At 20.0% G+C, this 21,079-nt stretch overlaps 2 protein-coding genes and 1 long non-coding RNA gene across 4 annotated transcripts in view; 1 reads left to right on the top strand and 2 right to left on the bottom strand.

Moving 5' to 3' along the window:
* LOC100863307 (unconventional myosin-Ie) overlaps positions 1–21,079 on the bottom strand; it is a 43,487-nt gene that overhangs the window by 4,655 nt on the left and 17,753 nt on the right. For both annotated transcript variants that reach the window (XM_031918815.2, XM_086908499.1), the window contains exons 10-14: positions 20,734–20,901; positions 2,662–2,832; positions 1,596–1,762; positions 841–1,054; positions 24–254 (exon numbers count right to left, since the gene is read on the bottom strand). In XM_031918815.2, the coding sequence (XP_031774675.2) occupies positions 24–254; positions 841–1,054; positions 1,596–1,762; positions 2,662–2,832; positions 20,734–20,901 (951 nt within the window). The remainder of the gene's footprint in view (positions 1–23; positions 255–840; positions 1,055–1,595; positions 1,763–2,661; positions 2,833–20,733; positions 20,902–21,079) is intronic.
* Positions 8,166–20,314, top strand: LOC105736503 (uncharacterized). The gene is made up of 3 exons (XM_086908502.1): positions 8,166–8,515; positions 16,642–16,857; positions 17,680–20,314. Exons 2-3 carry the CDS (start codon positions 16,643–16,645, stop codon positions 18,389–18,391), a joined length of 927 nt encoding a protein of 308 aa, XP_086764628.1. The 5' UTR covers positions 8,166–8,515; position 16,642; the 3' UTR covers positions 18,392–20,314.
* LOC147657564 (uncharacterized) lies at positions 17,456–18,276 on the bottom strand. Its single transcript, XR_015292201.1, has 2 exons — positions 17,845–18,276; positions 17,456–17,762 (listed from the first exon to the last, which is right to left on the bottom strand). It is a non-coding gene; the product is annotated as an uncharacterized LOC147657564 (long non-coding RNA).

The following is a 21,079-nucleotide window of genomic DNA, read 5'->3' as shown; positions in this document are numbered from 1 at the left end:
AATATATATGGAATAAAACTTACACTTTCAGGAGCTTTTATGAATAATTTTGTTTTTCCAAGTTGATATTGTGATTTTCCAATATTAAGGCTGTTTAATATCCATTCAATTCCCTGTTTTTCATCACCGGACCAATACGGCCATGTTTCTTTTGTTAAAATTCTATATCTCTGTAAAAATTTGGCGAATGTTCTTCTATATGCAAAACCAGCTCTACGTACTCTGATATTTTCTTTTAAACCTAAATATTCTACCTAAATAGCATAAAAAATATAAATATTAATTTCAAAAATTATATTTAATTATTATTAATAAATATATATAATTTGTAAAAATATTTTGTTTTATAAAAATGTAAAGTGAAAATTTTTCACTTTCTTGTGCGTATGTATGTATATATATATATATATATATATATGTATGTATATATATATATATATATATATGTACGTTAAATGTAAATAAAATCATGTTTAATATAAAATTTATTATAATAAGATATTTATTATATATGAAATTAATAAATTAATAGAACACTTTTGGATCCAAATGTGAAGATATTTTTCTTTTTAAATTGTTCAAATTTTAAATGTATTATAATATGACTATAAATAATATGACTTTAATTCATGTGACTTAAAACTGCTTTAATATGACTTTAATTTTCTTATTTTAATAATTTGTTTTTTTAAAGATATATAAATTTCATATATCAGTTTTTTAAGTAGACATATATCAAAAATTATTTAAATATATCTTTCTTGAATCTTATTAAATTAATTGTAATAAACAAATAAAAATCAAGATCTTATTAAATTTATGAAAAAAAAAAAAACATACTTGATGTTTTACTCTAACTGGATCCCAATCTCGAGGTCTTTTCGTTTCATTTGGTTTGATACATCTAATATAATGTGGTGTAGATTTCATTAATTGATTCATCAATCGACTTGCTTGATTTCTTATCTTGTTACCAGCAGTAGTAGGTCTAGATTTAAGCGTTTTTGTTTTATTTGTTTGAAGTTCTTGTGGATATAATTTATGTACCAAAGAACTGAAAAATCATAATATATTTCATATATTTTTAATATCATATCAATTTATATCACATCTTAAAATAAAATATCTTATTTATATATTGTTTTTTGTGATTTTTGATTTACAACATAATAGAATAATAAAATAATATTTATTCCTAGAAGATTTAAAAATAAGAGGAAAATTTATAAATTTCTTGTTAATCAAATTAAAAGATAATTTCATTTTTTGTTCTTTTCGAATACTCATCGGAAATCTTATATGTATTATTTAAGAAATATTAATATTTCTATTTTTAAAATGAAATCAATTATTTCTTATATAAAATTATATAAATTTTAAATGTAAGATAAGACTCAATTATTGTTATATTAAGGATTGAACATTATTGTATAGTTTTTATATTTATCCATGAAAAGCATACATTTTTTTTTTAAATATTTATTATTATCTAATGTACATTTTTAAAGAAAAGATTTTTATGACTTTTGAGATGTTATTATATTTATTATATATGTATATTACTAATAAAAAATTAGAAGATAATAATAACTCACTTTTTGCTTGTTTGCATTAATTCCACGAGATCAATGAAAAGTACATCACGATTTTTATCACAAAATCCATCAACCGAATAAGAAACTACACCAGCATAATGATAAATAGCAAATCCATTATTCGTACTTTGGAAATGCTCGTGTTTATTAGCTGCAGCTGCAAGTTTCTGCAATTATTATTAAGATTAATCGAATGAATGAAGATTGTAAAAAAATACTATACAACGAAGAAAATAAATTAATTTAAATGAATTTTTAATGTTAATCACATTATTGAATTTATGTTATGTCAATTTTTATAAATATTAATACACAGAATATTATAAATGTATAAAAATTTTAAAAATGATTATTAATTATCTATTTAAGTCAGAAAGATTAAAAATAAAAAAATTTTGATCTTTAATAATCAAAAATAATAATTGCAAAATTAAAAATTATTAGCAATTAAAAAATCGACAAAAATATCATTAGATATTATTAAATAAACCTCACTCAATCATCCAGTATTTCTATTTGGAGATTTTATTATATTAACTGTGAATTTAACAATAAATTGCTTTGTTAATATTTAGCTTCATAAGAATTTTATGCATCTGAATTCTCATTTGAAAAGTTTATGAAATAATTTATTTCTGTTGTGTAAAACATTTATTGGAGAAGCATAATAAATTTAAAAAGAAAAAGAATTTAATCTAGATATAATTTATTATATATATTCAATAATTGAAAGTCAATAATATTCTTATAGAAATTACTGTTTTTACTAGGAAATTCGATATTCCAAAAATTTTTTTAAACTTTGCAAGTTTATATATGAAAATAAACGAGTATTTTTTTTCTTCTTTTTAATCACTATTTTCATCACAACATTGATTCTTCAAGATGAAAATCTGTAAATCTTTAATGAATGTTTTTCATCTTAAATAATTCTAACAACAAAGAAAAAATTATCTACAATTATCAAAGTTTTTAAAAGAATATCTCGAAAATTTCGAAATATCAAACGTGTGAAGATAATCTATTATATCATAAGAAATAGTTTATGAAAATTAATATCATTTACCTTTTGTAAGTTTGCATCTGCGCCAGTACTACCACTATGAAGAGTTGCACATACATCGTCAAGGATTAAGAAGAGTCCTGGTAAACGTTTGCCTTCTAAAAGTTCGACAACAATCGCGTTATTAAAATATTCTATTGGAGTCCATTTTATATGTTCCGATATATACTCTTCCTGAAATTCATAAATAATAATTTGAAAATTAATTTTATTAGTTCGACTCGATCAATTATTAGATCACTAGTTTTAAATTCTATCGTTTTTTTTTTAATGTTAACACAATTTTTACAATATAATAAATAAACTATAACAGAACTATAAGAACTTTCAAATCCCCGCTAAATATTAGTTAAATCGACCGTTTATCCTACATCGTTTCGTATAAATAATTCACACGATTTTATAATATAGCTATCTGTTCAAATCTGTTCAGGTTTGAATTGGTAAAGTAAATGGTTCCGCTCCGAATCTCTTTTCGATGATCCACGAGGACAAAAGATGTCTTCAAGAGCGAGCAATTTCGTTGTTTTACGAATCTCTAGCGTTTTTTTGCACGCTCTAGTTGCGCCAAAAGTGGTACGAATCTTTTTGTTTCAACCCATAGCTGAACTAACAACTGTATTACATTTTATGTTAACAACGATCTCTTCGCGAAACTTTTTAATCTGCAAGTTCTTTGATTCTTTTTTCTTTTTATTTTTTGTATGCCAAATATTTTAACTGTTATATTTTGTATATTATATCTTCCTTATTTCTTTTTAGCGAAGATTTAGAAGACATACAATTTTCCAACCAATTCAACAACGAATACGTATGTAGCTAAAGAAAACACTATGTGAATGAAAACATTAATAATAGTTTGAATTCTATCTTCAAATTTTAAGATAACAATTAAATTGATATCTTGTTAATAATAATAATAATAACAACAATAACGATATAATTTCTGTTATAAATCTTTGTCAACAAAGATTCTCGTGTTTTGATTCAAATGAAAATTCGAATGAAATTAAAAAATATCTAAGAATATAAGAATTTAAAAGTCATGTGTCCTCCATTTTGGAAAGTGTTTTCATATGTGTACACAACTTCATCAACGATTCTTATATAAATATATGAAAATAAAAATTCAGAGGAGCCGCAAATTGGACTCTTGTTTGTTTTATTAAAAAAAAAAAAAAAAAATACATAATCGTTACGTAAAATAATTTGTGTATAGTTCGTCATTCATGAAATAGATTATTACTTCATACAAGGTAATTAAATCAAACGATATTATACTCGTGGGAAAGAAATTTCTATTGTTTTGAAATGGGGAAAATTAAAGAAGTAGATAATGTGAAAGATAAACGTATATATCTACTAGATTCGTTACTATAAAAATTTTTTAAAAATTCGTTTTAATTCTTATAACATTGTAAGTAACAATTTATAATAATATAACTTATACATAAATAATTAATAAATATTTATAAGTATTTATAATAATAATACATAATACTTATGTGTGAAATAAAGATAAGAATTATTTATTATTTGTATATGGATTTATATAAGAATACAACGTATACAAGTTATTTGTATTTGTTTTAACCTCATAGAATTAATGTTTGAAAGATACATACATTACAAATATATTAACACATTATAATAAACTAAATGATGAATTCATCAACTAAACAAGAGAAACTTTCACTTTAATGAAAGGTACAATATTCTACACAATTAAAGCTTTCACTATGTGAATTAAGTAATATATTTACGATGTAAATATATTATGTTTATTATGTTTATCACATGATTACGGCTAAACTTTTTATTTACTACAGATGCATAATTAACGCTTTCTCTTCACTGATAAATTGAAACGTTTACAATTATAATGATTATCAATTTCCTTTATTTTTATTTATTTATCTATATTTTATTATATCTTTATTTGTTATATTATTTTATTCTATCAATAATACTTTTTTATTTCTTTTTTAAATAAAATGTTAATATATTTGTACATCTTTGACGAGTATATTTTAGAAATCAAAACAAATATAAAAGTTGAGACATAAAAATATTGAATGTTATTCATTAAGTTATGAGCAATTTAAGTTTGTGTTAGATAAGCAAGAGAGAAGTAGAGTGATGTGATAGACTTCATAAAACCTTTTTCTTTTAGGACAAAGAAATTACGTATTTAATGGAAATTATTAATTTTGAACATTTAACTAATTATAATATCTAAAAACGAAATGCAATTTTTGTATTTTTGATCTCTCATCTTATTTTAATTTGAATAATTCCCTTACATTTCAATATAGTCAAACATATATGATACAATCTTAACATTATTAATTTGAAATATATTTTTTATATTTAAATTATGTTTCTAATCATGATCATTCAAATTTAATAAAATTTAATAATTTAAATTCTCATATAAGATTTAATATGGAATAGATTTATCATCGATTTTTGTATCATATAATACATAATCTCATTACCATTTTCATGTCAACATTATTAACTGAGATTGAAATATTGGAAAAAAAAATTATAATTAAATTTGGCGATAGTCAATTGTTTTGACATAAAAATTATAATCGCAATCGATCTATAAAATTTGATATGAGATTGATTATCTGATATTTTTATATAAAAAAAAATATATCTTTTAAAATCAAATTCAATTTTTATTATCTGTATATTCAAGTTTAAATTAAAATTAATATTTTGAATATTCAAAATATTTGGATGATAAAAACTCATCCAATATTCAAATTTAAATTAAATAAGCATCCAATCACGAATAACTGAATATAGTGAAAATGATTATTGATAAAGTTTAATCAAAATCTTAAAAATTTAAATATATATTATTGTTTTGTTTATTACATGGTATATTTATACATATAGATAATAATATATAAGAAGAAGTTTGAAAAAAAAATCAATTATGAAAGAAAAATATTTGGTCATTCAAAAAGTTCAAGACAGATTCGATATATCATGATGTACAAATATGTTCTTTATGAAATTTGTTATACGTGTAATCTTTGTCGATATTTTCAATGTCTGATTTTAATTGTCAAAAAAAATATATTCTATTTATTTAAGGTAAAGATAATTATAAAGTTAAATTGTAACATTTCATTTTTTTTTTGTTTTTTTTTTTTTTTTAATAATATCCATTAATATACACATATAAAAAAAATAATATCAGACGTGGAAAGAAATAAGGAGAATAATGTAACGTATGAGAAAAACCTTATTTTAGAACTATATATCTTTCGATAAAAGAATGCTCCAGATAGAATCCCTAATGAATCGTTTTAACCCATTTTCTCAGCTTTGAATAGCAGGATTTCCTGTGACATCTTCTACACCGTCGAAAATAAAACCGTTCCGTCATTACATTGCAACTGTATATTTTGTTCCAAGAGATTTCCATGGATAATGAAACCGTTAAGTCTCCTCATTTTAAAATTGATAAAAATCTTCTCATTTTAGTCATCTCATATAAACGATTAAATAAATAAATAATTACATAGCCACTAACAAGTTATACGTATATATAACAATTTTATTAAGTAGATTTCATTCGTTAAGAAAACATTTTTTATTGAAAGAATTTCATAATTATTCATTCATTTTCATTATATAAAAGTAATTCAAAAAACTAATATGTAAATGTGCAAAAAGTTACTTATTTAAAATTAAGAGATTATATAAAAATAAAAATAAATAATTGTGAACAATTATCTGACTTCTTGCGTTATATTTCACTGTCATTGTGGCTAATTAACACTTAAGATCACGAGTTTTAGAAATCTACATAAAGACTCAAGCGGAGTCACTGGAGTTCACTATGGATTTTTCTAAAATTTAACATTCTAGATATGTATTCCAAATATTTAAAACTACAATAAAATCGAATAATTTTATTAAATAATATTGAAACAATTAACATAAAAATTGAATAAAGAAATTGTTATAAAATATTGAATAAAAATTGTTAAATTATTCCATTTAATATTTCAAGAAAAAAAGGATATATGTTAATAAACCAAAAAAAGAACGAATGTGTATACATAATTATTATTTATAATTCTTTGGAATAAAATATTTCACTTTTACAATTTCATTGGTTTGAATATCATTGAATTGATTGATTATATCCTATGAATAATGATTTAATAAATTTAAGTTGTATAATTTAAGCACAACATGATATAACAAAATATTTGAGAATTTGAGAATCATTTAAAAAAAAAAATTTCTAAGTAGAGAAGATTTTTATTTTTTGTACTATTGGTAATATTAATGAACTTAATACTTTAATAAAAAATATTTACAGTTTTTTAAAAATTGGAATAACTTATAAATTCTCAAATATGAAAAAATTATTATTGTTATAGTCACTCGATATAAAGATAATTGTGTGATGTAAATGATTTTTTTGCATATGAAAGTATTGAAGATTTCACTCAACTTAATTCTTTTAAATGAAATACTGTACATAGACATATATACACGTATATACACATATCTATATATGCGTGACACGTTCGAGAAAGCTATTATAAATGTATGACAATGATATTTGTTTTCTTATTTGCTGATTATATAAATAAAAAAAATTCATTCGGAACTTAATATATAAAGTTGAAATAATATAATATAATATTTGCAATATATATGAATATTGATTTTGAGATAAATTACATTGTGTTATTTCGAATTAATATCTAATAATTTGTGATTTTAAAATATGATAAAAAAATTAATTATCAAATTAATTATATTTATTTGTTTTCAAAGATAAACGATCCACTGTAATGAATATTTAATGACAGTTTAAAAATTTTTAAATAAATTGAATTTAAAATTAATTTATTTTTTATTAAAATATATAATTTGGTATATTAATTATTTTATATAAAATAAAATAATATTGATTATTAATTTAATTTATTAATTTTTTTATTTATTATATATTTTTTGGACAATTTGTTAGTATAAATAAGAAAATTAATAATTAAAATGTAAAACAAAATTCTTTATTTTACTATTTGTTGGTAAAAAAAAAAAAAAAAACTTTTGCAATAATTAAGACTTAAGATTTTATCTTAAGAATACAATTGTTAAAATTACTTCATAAGTTTTTTTCCAATTTTTAAAAAATTAATCAATTGTACAGTAATTAGATCTCATTTTACTCTCTCTATACGTATAACGAATGCAAAATTGAAAGAATAATACACTTCAATTATTTTAAATTAAAACTAAATTTTTTTTAATATTTCGAAATTTAATACTATTACACGGAAGATAATACACGATATCAATTGTAACAGTTACAGGGACAACTGGTGGTGGTTAAAGGAGGCACACGTGAAAAGAAAGGAGTCAAAGGAGAAAGTAAAGGATAGAATGAAAAAGAAGGAGAGAGAAAGAGAGAGAGAGGCGATGTTTCACTTAGCTATTTCATTACCTTCACTCGATCCTTGGCCGCAGTGCAAACAGAGCCATCATCTGTGTAACGCGTATTCAATCGTTTCAGGATCGCTTCATAGATCGATCATCTAAATTTGCGTGGAAATCATGATCGATAAATTATTTCACGAACGAAGAATGCTGAAATATGCCCGATCGATTGACATTTAGCTGTTACAAGTGATTAATCATTGCTAAAGTTCTTAGCTTTAATTTGTTACAACGAGATAGCGCTGGATTATTTTACATTGGAGCAACGTGCACCAGTTTTTAGACAGCTGCAATCGACCGCAGCTACACCCACGAGATTTATAGATCCGGAAAGATCATATTCGTATTAACCTATTTCAATTTTATATTTCTCAAGGTACGTATTTATATTTTGATGAAATACTGTTATTAATTTTTGTTAAATTACTATCTAAATAGTTTATGATTAATATAAATTTTATTAATAATTATTTTTAAGATAAATAATACACCTGACTATAAATCAATAGATATTTAACAAAATTATATGTTATTATTATATATTATGATAATATGTTATGATATATTATGTTATGATAATATGTTAATATTTGTAAATAGATAAATGAACGATATGATTGTAATATAATGAATTAATTGTTTCTATCGTAAGGAAATACTATTTTATAATAATCTTAATCTATTTTAATAATTAATAACATTATTATAATAAAAAATGTAAATAGAATAATTCACATGTTGTTATTGAAGAATAAAAACTAAATAGTTCGTTATATAATTTTAATTCATTTTGAAAATTTAAATAATATTTTTTTAATTTAAAAAAATAAATAATTTATTATGATATTATGAATGCTTTTATTATATATAAATACTTTATATTTACTTTCATTGTTTTAAATTTTATAAAATCAAATGGAATTGGAAGACATTACAAAAAAAAGCATTAAATAACTGCTTACAATTAAAATTTTAAAAAAATTTTATAAATTATTGATAACCATCAATAAATTAATAAGCTCATATATAAAATTAATAAGTAAATTATAAACAAAATTAAATTAATATATATATATATTATATAGCTTTAAAATTATATAGTTTTATAATTGCATATAAAGTATTGTAGAACATAAAAATCATATTCAAATTTCTGTAAATTGAATAAAAAAAATTAATAAAAAATTGATAAAGTAAATTTTATATCAGATAATCGATAAATTAAAATATTTTTTGCAACTCTTGATTTAGTAAAATATTTTATTATACGTGACAAAGAAATCAATGTACAAAAATAAATTTCATTATAGTTATAAGTAATATTATTAAATGAAAGAATATTTCAATAATATAATATATAATAACATTAATATATTATAACTTTTTGATAATATTTTCGTAATTATAAAATTTTTATATATTAAATTTTCATTTTTTAAATCTCTCTTACACGAAAAATTCAATAAAATAAAACCTCCTTATCTAATCAAAAATTTTAATTCATCGAGTCGAATTACTAAAATTCAATTATAGATATTGTTCTCTTACAATATTAAACGTAATATTAAAGTAGATTTCGTAAAAATAATTAATTTTTGCAATGTCACATAAATATAATTTCATCACATATCCATCATAAATTATAAGTATTTTATATATATATAATTTGTTATTTTTTTTTTTATATATATACTTTTTATATTCTTATAATTTTATATGTTTTATTTTTTCTATATTAGAAATATTTTTTTCTGTAAAATCGTATAATTGATTTTGTATTACTAGTTCATATTTTACGATTATATTATTTATAGTTCAAGTACAACGATAACTTCAATAAATTTATTCACAAATGGAACAAGATGTTTTATGATTTTTTTCTCGAAAAAAAATTAAGAAATTAAAAAAAAATGTTTCGTTGAAATGCAAAATACATATTAGGTATAGTATATTATTCTTGATGATTTCAAAAACATATTTTTTAATTTCATATTAATTCATTATTCTTTCACAAGATCGTGAAGTATTCATTTGTGACAATAGCTAGAAACAAATATCTATTCGCTGCATGCGAATCATAGATGATGTAGTAAATGTAAATGTTTCTAGTAAATATTAAATAACTCTACTAACTTCTTAACTCTAATGTAAAGTACTTACTCTTTTCTATGTCTTCAATGTTAGAACTGTTTGTATTTTACTGTCTTTTAACAGTTGTACTATATTACATAGTTTTTATGAAAATAACTCAATAAACTTGAAATGAAATTTAGAGAATGAATAACAAATACAAAATTCATGTGAATTCAAATGACGATTTAACTCAATTGAAAGAAAAAACTATTATTTCGTATCCAAAATCGCATCAATTTTTTTATCATTTTGTTAAATACATAGTTAAACTTCAAAAACTTTAATACATAATACGATTTTTTATGCAATTTTTTTATAGTATTTGTTTATATTAATCTTTGAATATTAAAAATAAATATGTAGAGTATTAATATATTCATAAAACATCTTTGAAAAGCCAAAATATACACAAGAGTTATAAAAATATAAATTTATTTATTAAATTGAAATTTGCATTAGACAGAAGGAATGAGACAACTCTTTAAATCAAATATATTAATTTTGTATTCATTATATAAATTGCGTATAAAAACGTAAAATTTCTAATGTGCCATATTTTTGTTACGAAATGTAATTTTTAATAAAATATGAACTTAATAAATAAGAAAAATATTGAATGATAAAAAAGTATGTTTATTATAGCATATCAATTATTTTTCTTTATTTAAATTAATAAAACGAACGATGATATTTTTCTTTCGATTACAAGTAGAACAAATTCTTTAATTGGAAAGATGAAATTAATTTATATTAAAAACATTAAAAATAAGCTTTCAAACTTTTTCGAGCATTCAAAAATATTACTGAGATTAATTTCTTTAAAAAAACAAAAAATCTAAAAAATAAGAGTACGTGGCTTTTATGTAATCAAAAAGAAGAAAAGTTAGAAAGAAAAGAAGCCGCAAAACGATAATGTAGTATTCTATAGTTGCTGCGGTTCCAAACCATCTTGACAAGAACCGTTTAACAAGAAAGGATGATGTGAATGGTAAACACGTCATGCTTCCTATAAGTACTGTCTATTCAAAACAATTGATAATACCGCACGTGCGTTTTTGCGAAAAAATGATTAGAATGAAATTATATTATATTAAAAAGTTGTAAAAATTTTGCAAAAACAATAATCTGCAGGATCAAAATAATGAGTATATGAAATTAAAAATTGAATTAGTATTATTGAATTTTAATTTAAATCATTAGAAATTTATATAAATTTATAAATTAATAATAATTAAAATAAAATAATATAAATTTATAAAAGTTATATAAATTTGCAAATTAACTGTTTTATTAGACTTTGATTAATTTACCATAGAATTCGTTTTTTAAAAAGATTTATTTTATCATTAAAACGAGAAATCAGTTAATGAAGCTCAGCTGAAAAAATGATATCATTTCGAAAAATTAATATAATTTTTAAAAAAAAAAGAATCAAATTTTTCTATTTGGTAAATATTTCCTTTGAGAAAGTTCAAAATTCAAATGCATTCAGAGGCGAAATCAATGATTGGAATGGGAAATGGAACAAATATAAACAAATGAATTAAATTGTAAATTTATATTTTTATTCATTTTTATAAAATATTTTAAATACGAAATAATAAAAATATAATAATAATTTTTTGAGCTTTCTCGATAGATTTCTCATTTTATTTTTTAAAAATATTATATCTAATATATTTATTCAAAATTAAAAATTATATTTTGAAAATTATTTTTATCACTCAAGTTTTTACTTACTAAATTTTAAAAATTCAGTAAAAATTGTTTAAACAAATTCATTTATGCTAAATATATATATACATATATATATATATATATATATTGTATAATATATTCTTATTATTAAAAAGCAAATGGCATTTATTTTTTATTTCAATGTTACACATAGGAGATGTTTATTCATAAAAATTCTAGAGATCAAAATAAATACAAATTATTAATTAAAACTTGTAAAATAATAAACAATTATTTAAAAGATTTAAAAAAAAAGAATTAAGAATTAAAAGGAATTATTTTATTATAATAGAATATAGAAAGTGATATATTATTATGAATCATTATAACAATAAATATATCAGCAATAGATATAAAAAATATTCAGGAAATTAAAAAATTATAAATTAACCACTATAAAGAAAATTACTATATAAAGAAAATTCATAAATAATAATTATACCTAATATTTCCTACTTCTTACATGTTGAATCTTGAAAATATATACGAGATAAATTATGTTTTTTTAAAATTGAAAAAATAATAAGTTCCCTTTTAAAGTACACAATAGAAATACACATGCCTAACAAAACTATGAATCACTTAACTCTATCAATTTAAAATACTCAATGTCAATAAGGAAATGAAGCAACAATGTAAAAGTAACAATGATTGATGAAAGTAAAAGAAAAAAAAAAAAAAAAAAAAAAAAAAAAAAGAGCACTTTATACCTGAAAACGAAACTTGAAAGTACAAAAATGCGGTACATAGTTACCGGTAGAAACCTGAGTCATTTGACAGACCGACTCCACGTGGACTCTTACGTTCACCGAGTATAACCGAGTACGTTCACCAGGGCAACGTATGCACTTGCACTTTTTAAGAGAACCTGTTTCCACTGTAACGCGAACCTACATTGAAAGAACCACACCCACTAAAGAACTCGAACCATAGATCTGTTTGGAAAGGAGGACCTTTCCGTTACTATGCTAGGTGAACAGCCATGATTATAAATTTTATCACGAGTTATTTCCTTCGATACATTTAAAAAGTCTATATCCGAAGTAAAAAATTAGAAAGGTTTATTTATGTGGTAAATAAGTAATAATAGTTATTGATTGTTTACTATTGTATTATGTATATTAATTAATCAATATGAATATATCGTAAAGCAAATCTAGAAGATTTCACGATTATATTCTTTTATAATGTTCATTTGATTGTTGTTATTTAAATTTATGAAATTAATAATATGGATTTTAAAATTCATCAATCATGTTCAATACCATAATAAAGTTTATTAAAATCTTAAAAGTAGCATTTACAAATTATTTTTTAATACATAATCAATACACTTTTTTTAATATATAATCTTTTGTGTAAATTATGGAATTAAAAAGTAAAATTTTAAAAATAAATACAGAAATTAGAATTTCGAAGCAATGAATAACAAAAATATATAACTTTTATATATGATATACTTTAGATAATAACAAAACTTTAAATTAATTAATGATAGATTCTTTATAAATACTCTCCTTGATTTATATGGACTAGTTGAAAGAATTAATCTTGTATAACTGTTGCAAGATAGAACCTAAGAACTCGATGTTTATTAGAACGAATCGTCACATTTAAGAGAGAATGTAATTTCATATTCAAAACTAGCACACTAGTTTACACGAATGAGATGGATTTTATATTATAATAATTTATTAACTTTCCTTTTTTTATCATTCATATCAAATAATTATATATTAGAATTGAAAATTATATAATTATTTTTTTAATACTTGAAACCTCTCTAATTTTCCAAATTTAAGTAAGAGAGTTCTGTAAAATTAATTTTTATTTCATATAAAATTTATCAAATTATTACATCATATAAAATAATTATATTAGAAAGAATTTTGAACTTTTATTTTTTTTAAACACATTTTTAAACATATTTTTCAACTTTTAATTGTTGTCTTTATTATATTATCAATTATAATACTTTATTTTTAATGTTTATAATTTAAGTTCATTTATAAATGAATATCTGTAATTTAAATGAGCAAATTACAAATTATACTTATTGATAATTGATAATTTTCTTCAATTTTATTCCAAATCTAATTCAAATTTTTTTATTCAAAATTATTTTTAAGAAATAAAATTTAATCTTATAAAAATAAAATGAAAAATTAAATTATTGAAAATATTGAAAAACAAAAATTATATTTTAAATTATTAAGTAAAAATTTATTATAATAAATAATTATAAATAAAAATCAATGAATTTAACATTTACAATAGCTCAGAAATTTTTTTTATTAAATTCAATACTTAATGAAAAATATATATACCATTTTTAATATCTTCTTTATCATATGAAAAGATTAAATAATTTCTTTTTTTATTTCTTCTTTCTTTGCCAATTTTGAAACAAATGTAAATTATTATTACATAGTTCTTAAGGATAAGATATAAAAAAATTCTAATTTTTTATAGAATTAAAAGATATGTGTCTATTCATCATTATTTATAATTAAAATATTTTGTAAAAATTTATGCAAAAAATGTTGTAAATAATATATAGCATCGCTCATATGATTAACATAATAAATGATTATTTATTATTCTTATTTAATTCCACTATTTTATTCATTCTGTGGATATTTATGAAAATATATATAAATTTATTTTTACCATTAAATATTTAAAAATAAAACATAGCAGAACAAAAATTCTCCAAATTTAAAAGGCAGAAATAAAAATTTTAATTCAAATACTATTACAATGATATATTTCGAATACATGTAAATAAATTAATTTTAATGAATTTTATATTTAATTATATGTTGTTTAAATCAATTCTTCTATTGAATATATTTTTCGAATTTTTTAATTATAAAAACTGTGTCATATTTAATATATAGCTTACGTAAGTGAAACAAGAGAAATTGTATCATTTTGTTCTTTAAGGTTACTCTTGCGAACAGGTAAAACTTTCACTGCGTTTATTATAACGTGCTCTGTATATGCTGTCTCATTTGACTGACCAGAAATGCTAATGTTTTCCTGGTTTTCATTTCTTATAACTGTAGTGAAGACAAATAATATTCTTTTACAAAAAGAAATTATGGATTCTTAATAATTTCAAAACTAAAATATTTTCTATGAAAACAATTTAATTTATTTTAATTATTATTATTATTATTATTTATTAAGAATAAGAAATTATAATTTAAAATTTTTTCTTTGTCAATAAAATCGAAATTTATTTTTGTTATTTTTATATAAATACTTATTTATATTTATTTATATAGATACTATATGTAATTAAAAATATAATATAAAAAGATATATAGATTGCAATTATTACATCGATTATCGCGATAATTGAAATCAATATGGCAAAATGAAATTTATCAGATAAACCAGATTATATAATCATTTTTAATGATATAATAATTTTTTAAATTTAAGATTAATAAATTATGAATTTTAATACTTTGTTTTTAATACTCTTTAAACACTTCCAAAAGATCAAAAATTTTGTATTCTTCAAATGAAATTTAATCAAATTTTATAATGTTTTTAAATGTTCCTTTATTTATTTATTTTAATTATTTTATTAACAATGAAATCTTATAATTTTTACTGTTTTTCAGAAATTAAATTAATGTTATTATGAACTATTAAAATGTAATATTTGCTTATAATATGTGAATGTAAATAAATAGTGAAGTGAATGATCTATTCATTCGAGATATGAATGAATAGGGCGAGAAATAGACGACTGGTATGGGGTAATTCCACATGCAAAGATAAGTTGAAAAAAAAGAATAACGTTTCTTGATTCTATTTTCTAATATTTATTTCTATTCTTAGTTTAAAATTCTTTTTAATCAAGTATTTAATTCTTATTTATTATGTTATATTATTTTTATATTTTATATTATTTAATTAAATTTCCAAATTCGATTTTCTTAAAAACAAATAAATATTATTCTTTTTTTAAAATTTATTTAAAGATATATCATCTTTTATATATATATATAAATATATATTTGTATTGTATCTTATATTTATCAGACATTTCACATATAGAATGTTAAATATATTCATGGAACATGGCAATAAAAACCAAAACAAATATTTAAATTGATATATAAAAATCGGTTATGGCCTTATAATTTATTAAATTATAAGTTATTTAAGTTTATGTTACATAAAGCAAGAGATAAAATGGAGATAAAATGACACTCTAGCTTCATCTAACAAATTCAGAATTAAATAATTTATAATTTAATGAATAAAACTCAATCCGATATTTTTGTATATCAATTTTTGTTTTTGTTTCTAAACTTTGCAAAGATGTCTATCTATATCATAAATATGTATATTAACATACTCATAACATAATAATTTAAAAAAAGAATTTTCAGCAGAAAGATATTTTTATTTACGAATCTTATAATATTTTTTAAAAATATTGAATTCGCCTAATTATAATTAAATATAGAATTAAATAAAGAAAAAAAATAAATATAAATTTGCATTTCTACAATTTTTAAATTTAACAATAATAATATTTTTTGATAACTGTTTAAATTAGAAAATTTAAAAACAAAATATTAAAAATATATTAAAAATCATATATTCCAGAATGTTAGCAGCGATAAATTATTATACGGCAACGGTGCTCTTTGCACTCATATATCGATCATTCTCAGCTATGGTTCTTCCAAGGCCACCTTCTTCACCAAATTATATTCAACACTTTGATCGAAAAGAAAATGATCAAAAGTTCTATGAGGGAAAGCATTTACAAAATTTTTTACAAAATTCTAATGTGGAAAAAGCTAATACCAACGATTACAGGTATAATAATATTTACAATTAAGCTATTATTTTGTTCTTTTAACTTTGTAAGAATTAAAGTACTAAATATATTTTCTCTATCTATTCTATCTATCTATTCTCTTACTAGTTTTAAAATAACATTACTATTACAGTTATCAAGATAATTTTTATTTGTAATATAAAAATATTATAATTGATCGCAAAATTGATTTAATTCATTATATCACAAAAAAATTCTCAAATTTTAATATTTATTTATAATTCTACTATTAACTACAAAAATTATTCGTAAGTATTAATGACTTTCTTATGTGATTTTTAGATTTTTTTTTAATTTGAATTATCAGTAATTATTTTATAAAAATATTGTATTAGCTTGTATATAAATTATTCTATAATAAATTATACATGAACATTTTTATTATTTATCTATATATAATATTTATACGTATATTGCTTAGATACATACATAATTTTGATTTTAAATGCAAAAGCTGCAAATAAAATATTTATAAATCAAATAATAATATTATATATATTATATATAATAATGTTATTCTTAATATATTAAATTATTATATATATTATATTATATACATAAAATGTAATTTAGATATTTTCATTTTTGCAAATCTTTTATTAAATTTGAATACAAATCAAATTTTATTTTATTATATAATAAAATAAATTCATATTATTTTTTTTTATCTGATTATAAATCTAAAATCTGAATATAGGTTTTAATTGTTAATTATAAATATAAATAAACTAAGAATTAACACAATTAATATCAAATATAAGTTTGAAATAAATAGTTACAAAAAATTATATTTTTTTCAGTCTCGTAGAAATTGAACTCCAAAGTCCTGATGAAATGGATGCTGCTAATCTTCAAAATATTGTACACGTAATGTTGAAACAATCTGAACAAATTCAAAATGAAACTTATCCTCATCCGGAAGTGATATCACATTCAATTTTTGGTGTAAGAGATGTTGGCCTAACCTCAAACTTCAAGATGAATGTTAATGAAGACAGACGCATTTTAGGCCTTCCAAAACTTCAAAATCTCGATGAAAAATTTTATTATTTAAAAAATAGCAAACCAAAAGTTTACGTGAATGTACGAGGTCATAGCGGTTCTTTTCAAAAAGGTAATAATCGTTCCAAAACGACTTCTAGTAATAATCCTATAGAATTTCTTCGAATGACATCTCCTTTGGAAAGGCAAACCGATTGGAAATCTCATTACAATAAAATAATTCACCCATTAAAGAAATTCGAGCATCGAATTAATACGAAACGTGAATATCAGAAACATCTTTCGAAAAATGAAATAAAAAAACTTAGTAGATTAGCTGTAATATATGGTTTGGAAGATCTCTCCACTACCGAAAGTTCTATAGTGACATCTAGCGAGTTACCGAAACAAATACCTGCGCCACCATCAAAATTACCGAGCAGAATGTTAATGGCACAGACAACTCCTGTTCAAAGATATGCTTTAAGAAGAACAAATATATTGCCGGAATATAGTTTTTCCGATATTTGATAACTTTCTAAATGTACAAATTATTTACTTGAAATATCTTTCTCAGATTTGAGAAATGAAGAAATATTGAATAATATCTCTTAAATACAACCAATATTAATTTTACTATATCAAATAGATTATTTCTATTATAGAAAATTTTTCATATTAAAGATATTGTGAATAATTGTTGATATTTTCAGAAAGTTCATTATTTTAAATCAGTTTAACTGTAAATAAGTTTATTTTGTACAATTAAATTAAAGAATATGAATATTACATAGAATATTAAATTACGAGTAGATTGCAGATCAAATTTATGCAAAATCAAATTTTTACAAATATGAATTAAAAAATGGAGCTTAAATAGAGATGTTCTTTATTTTTCAAATATCATAATATATACTATATTTCGAATATTTTATGCTTTTTCACACGTCATGTAACTTCTGTAAATTTTTATATTTATATAATTAAAATTTTGCATAAATATATTTGCAATATCATTATATAGAAATTATGAAGAAAGATACACACTTCTAAAAATGCGTGTCTGTGAGTCATTTTTTTGTTTTGTTTTATAGATAGAGCAAATATTGTATAATAAAAATTATACAAATCATTGATTTTAGCTGTAATAAATAGAAATATTAAATATAAAATTTTAAATCATATTAGGTTTCTATCGAACTAATTTTCATTAAAATTCATTCAAAACAGAAGGTAATGGATAAACTTTGAAAACAAGATAAATTTCATTAAAAAGCGCCATCTTTTATATGTATCTATTATTTCTAAATGTTATATTGTAGATAGATAATGAAATTTTTTTCAAAACAAAATGACAAAATTAAAATTCAATTCAGATATTAAATCTTATATAATAATAATTATTTTTCAAAAAACTTATTGTCTTTTGTTAGAATATTATCAATTACGTTACTTTCACTATTATACTTTCATTAAAAGATAAGAAATAGAAATTAAAATTTTTTATATTTAATTTCGTAATCTACAAATTCTTGATAGAATTTTACTTAAGACGATATTAGTTTTTAAAAAATCAATTTTGAAAAAATAAAGTTTGGAAAGTATTTAATTTCATTTTTTAATTTATTTTTGTACAAAAAATCACTTACCTTTTAATTTACAAATTAATACAGAAATAATTTTATTATATGTATGTATAACTATAAACAATAGTAAATTTTTTGTAGATGCAATACTGTTCAAAAGTATTCAGATATTTTTTATTTTTAATAAAATATTATATATTGTATATAAATTTGCGAATAAATTAGCTTGATAAGAGTTCTTATATACGAATTTCAAAGATTAAAATTCAGTTCAATTCTAACAATAAAAATATTTATCACTTATATTTTCATATTTATAGTTAAATAATATAATTAATTTAATATAACTTGTCTTAAATAAATAATCTTTTATTTTACAAGTAAGAAAATGAGTACTTATTGATTAATTTTTGTTATCATAATTATCTATAATTAAAAATATATATATATATTTATAATTTAGCAAGTAAAATTATTTTGTTGTAAAAAAAATTTATTTTTGATTAATTAATTTTTAAACTAAAAGACTATTATTAATTAAATACTGATATCTACACATCACTATGAGTGATCGTATACTTAATTCAGATTATAAAAAAAAGTTTTTTAAAAAATTATATTTTTTATTTTCATAAAATGAAAATATATTTTTAAAAAAACTTATAAATATATTTTTTAATATACTATTATAAACTATTATAAATAAATTGAATGTCTGAATATTTATGAGCAGTAATGTACATACATGTATTATTTTGTATATTTATAAATAAAAGTATAAGTTAAAAAGAATAAAAAAAACAATATTTATAAAATAAAGTGTTATAAAATTTTACTATTTGAAATAAAAATAAAAAATTAATAGTTATAATAGGATTATGATTTATTTGTATATACTTTATTTAATTTAATTCAATAACTATAATCATTTGATATGATATAATCAAGTTCATGTTTACAATCACAATGTTTATTATGAGTAAAAAATATAAAAGTAGCTCATTCATTATTTTGGAAGATAAATTTTAATTTATGAAATCGGAAAACTATTTAAAATAACATTTTTAAAAGCAATTCAAATACAAATTGAAAAAATTATATAAAAAAAAAATATTGAATAGATATATTTTTTCTATAAATTTAAAAGATTTTAAGATAATTTTGGATAGAGATTATCAAATGTCATATCTTTGATTAAAGATTCAATATTAAGTTATTGAATTATATAAAATTATATTATATTAATATTGAATTATATTAAAAATTTGGAATGAAAGCCACACTTACCTGTTCAGCTTTTAAAGTAAGTTCTATGAAGATTTGTTGTAATTTCTCGTTTACGAAATTAATACAAAATTGTTCAAAACCATTCTTTTCAAAAATTTCAAATCCATAAATATCCAAAATCCCAATTTCAAGACCCTCTGTATTAGTTTCCATAGCTGAATTAACTTTCTGTGAACATTAATATGTATTTAAATTAAAAATCATCTTGTAGATAATAAATATATGTAATGATAAAATTTGGAACACTTCGATTAGATTATTATTATATGTCTAAAAACAAGATAAAGATAGAGATAGTTTTATTTCTGCCATATAAGTATTTCATTTTTTTTTCATTTACAATAAA

This window comes from Apis florea, unplaced genomic scaffold (genome assembly GCF_048593485.1).
Source record: "Apis florea isolate Af1SG1 unplaced genomic scaffold, ASM4859348v1 contig_3078_pilon, whole genome shotgun sequence".
Lineage (NCBI taxonomy): Eukaryota > Metazoa > Arthropoda > Insecta > Hymenoptera > Apidae > Apis > Apis florea.
The sequence above is the reverse complement of the archived record's forward strand: the minus strand, read 5'-3'. Positions and strand labels throughout refer to the sequence as shown.

What these genes read in the sequence shown, in the direction of transcription:
- LOC105736503 (XM_086908502.1), top strand. Translation starts at nt 16,643, where the DNA reads ATGTTAGCAGCGATAAATTATTATACGGCAACGGTGCTCTTTGCACTC. An exon ending in GCTAATACCAACGATTACAG is followed by an intron (nt 16,858 to 17,679) that starts GTATAATAATAT and finishes TATTTTTTTCAG; the next exon opens with TCTCGTAGAAATTGAACTCC.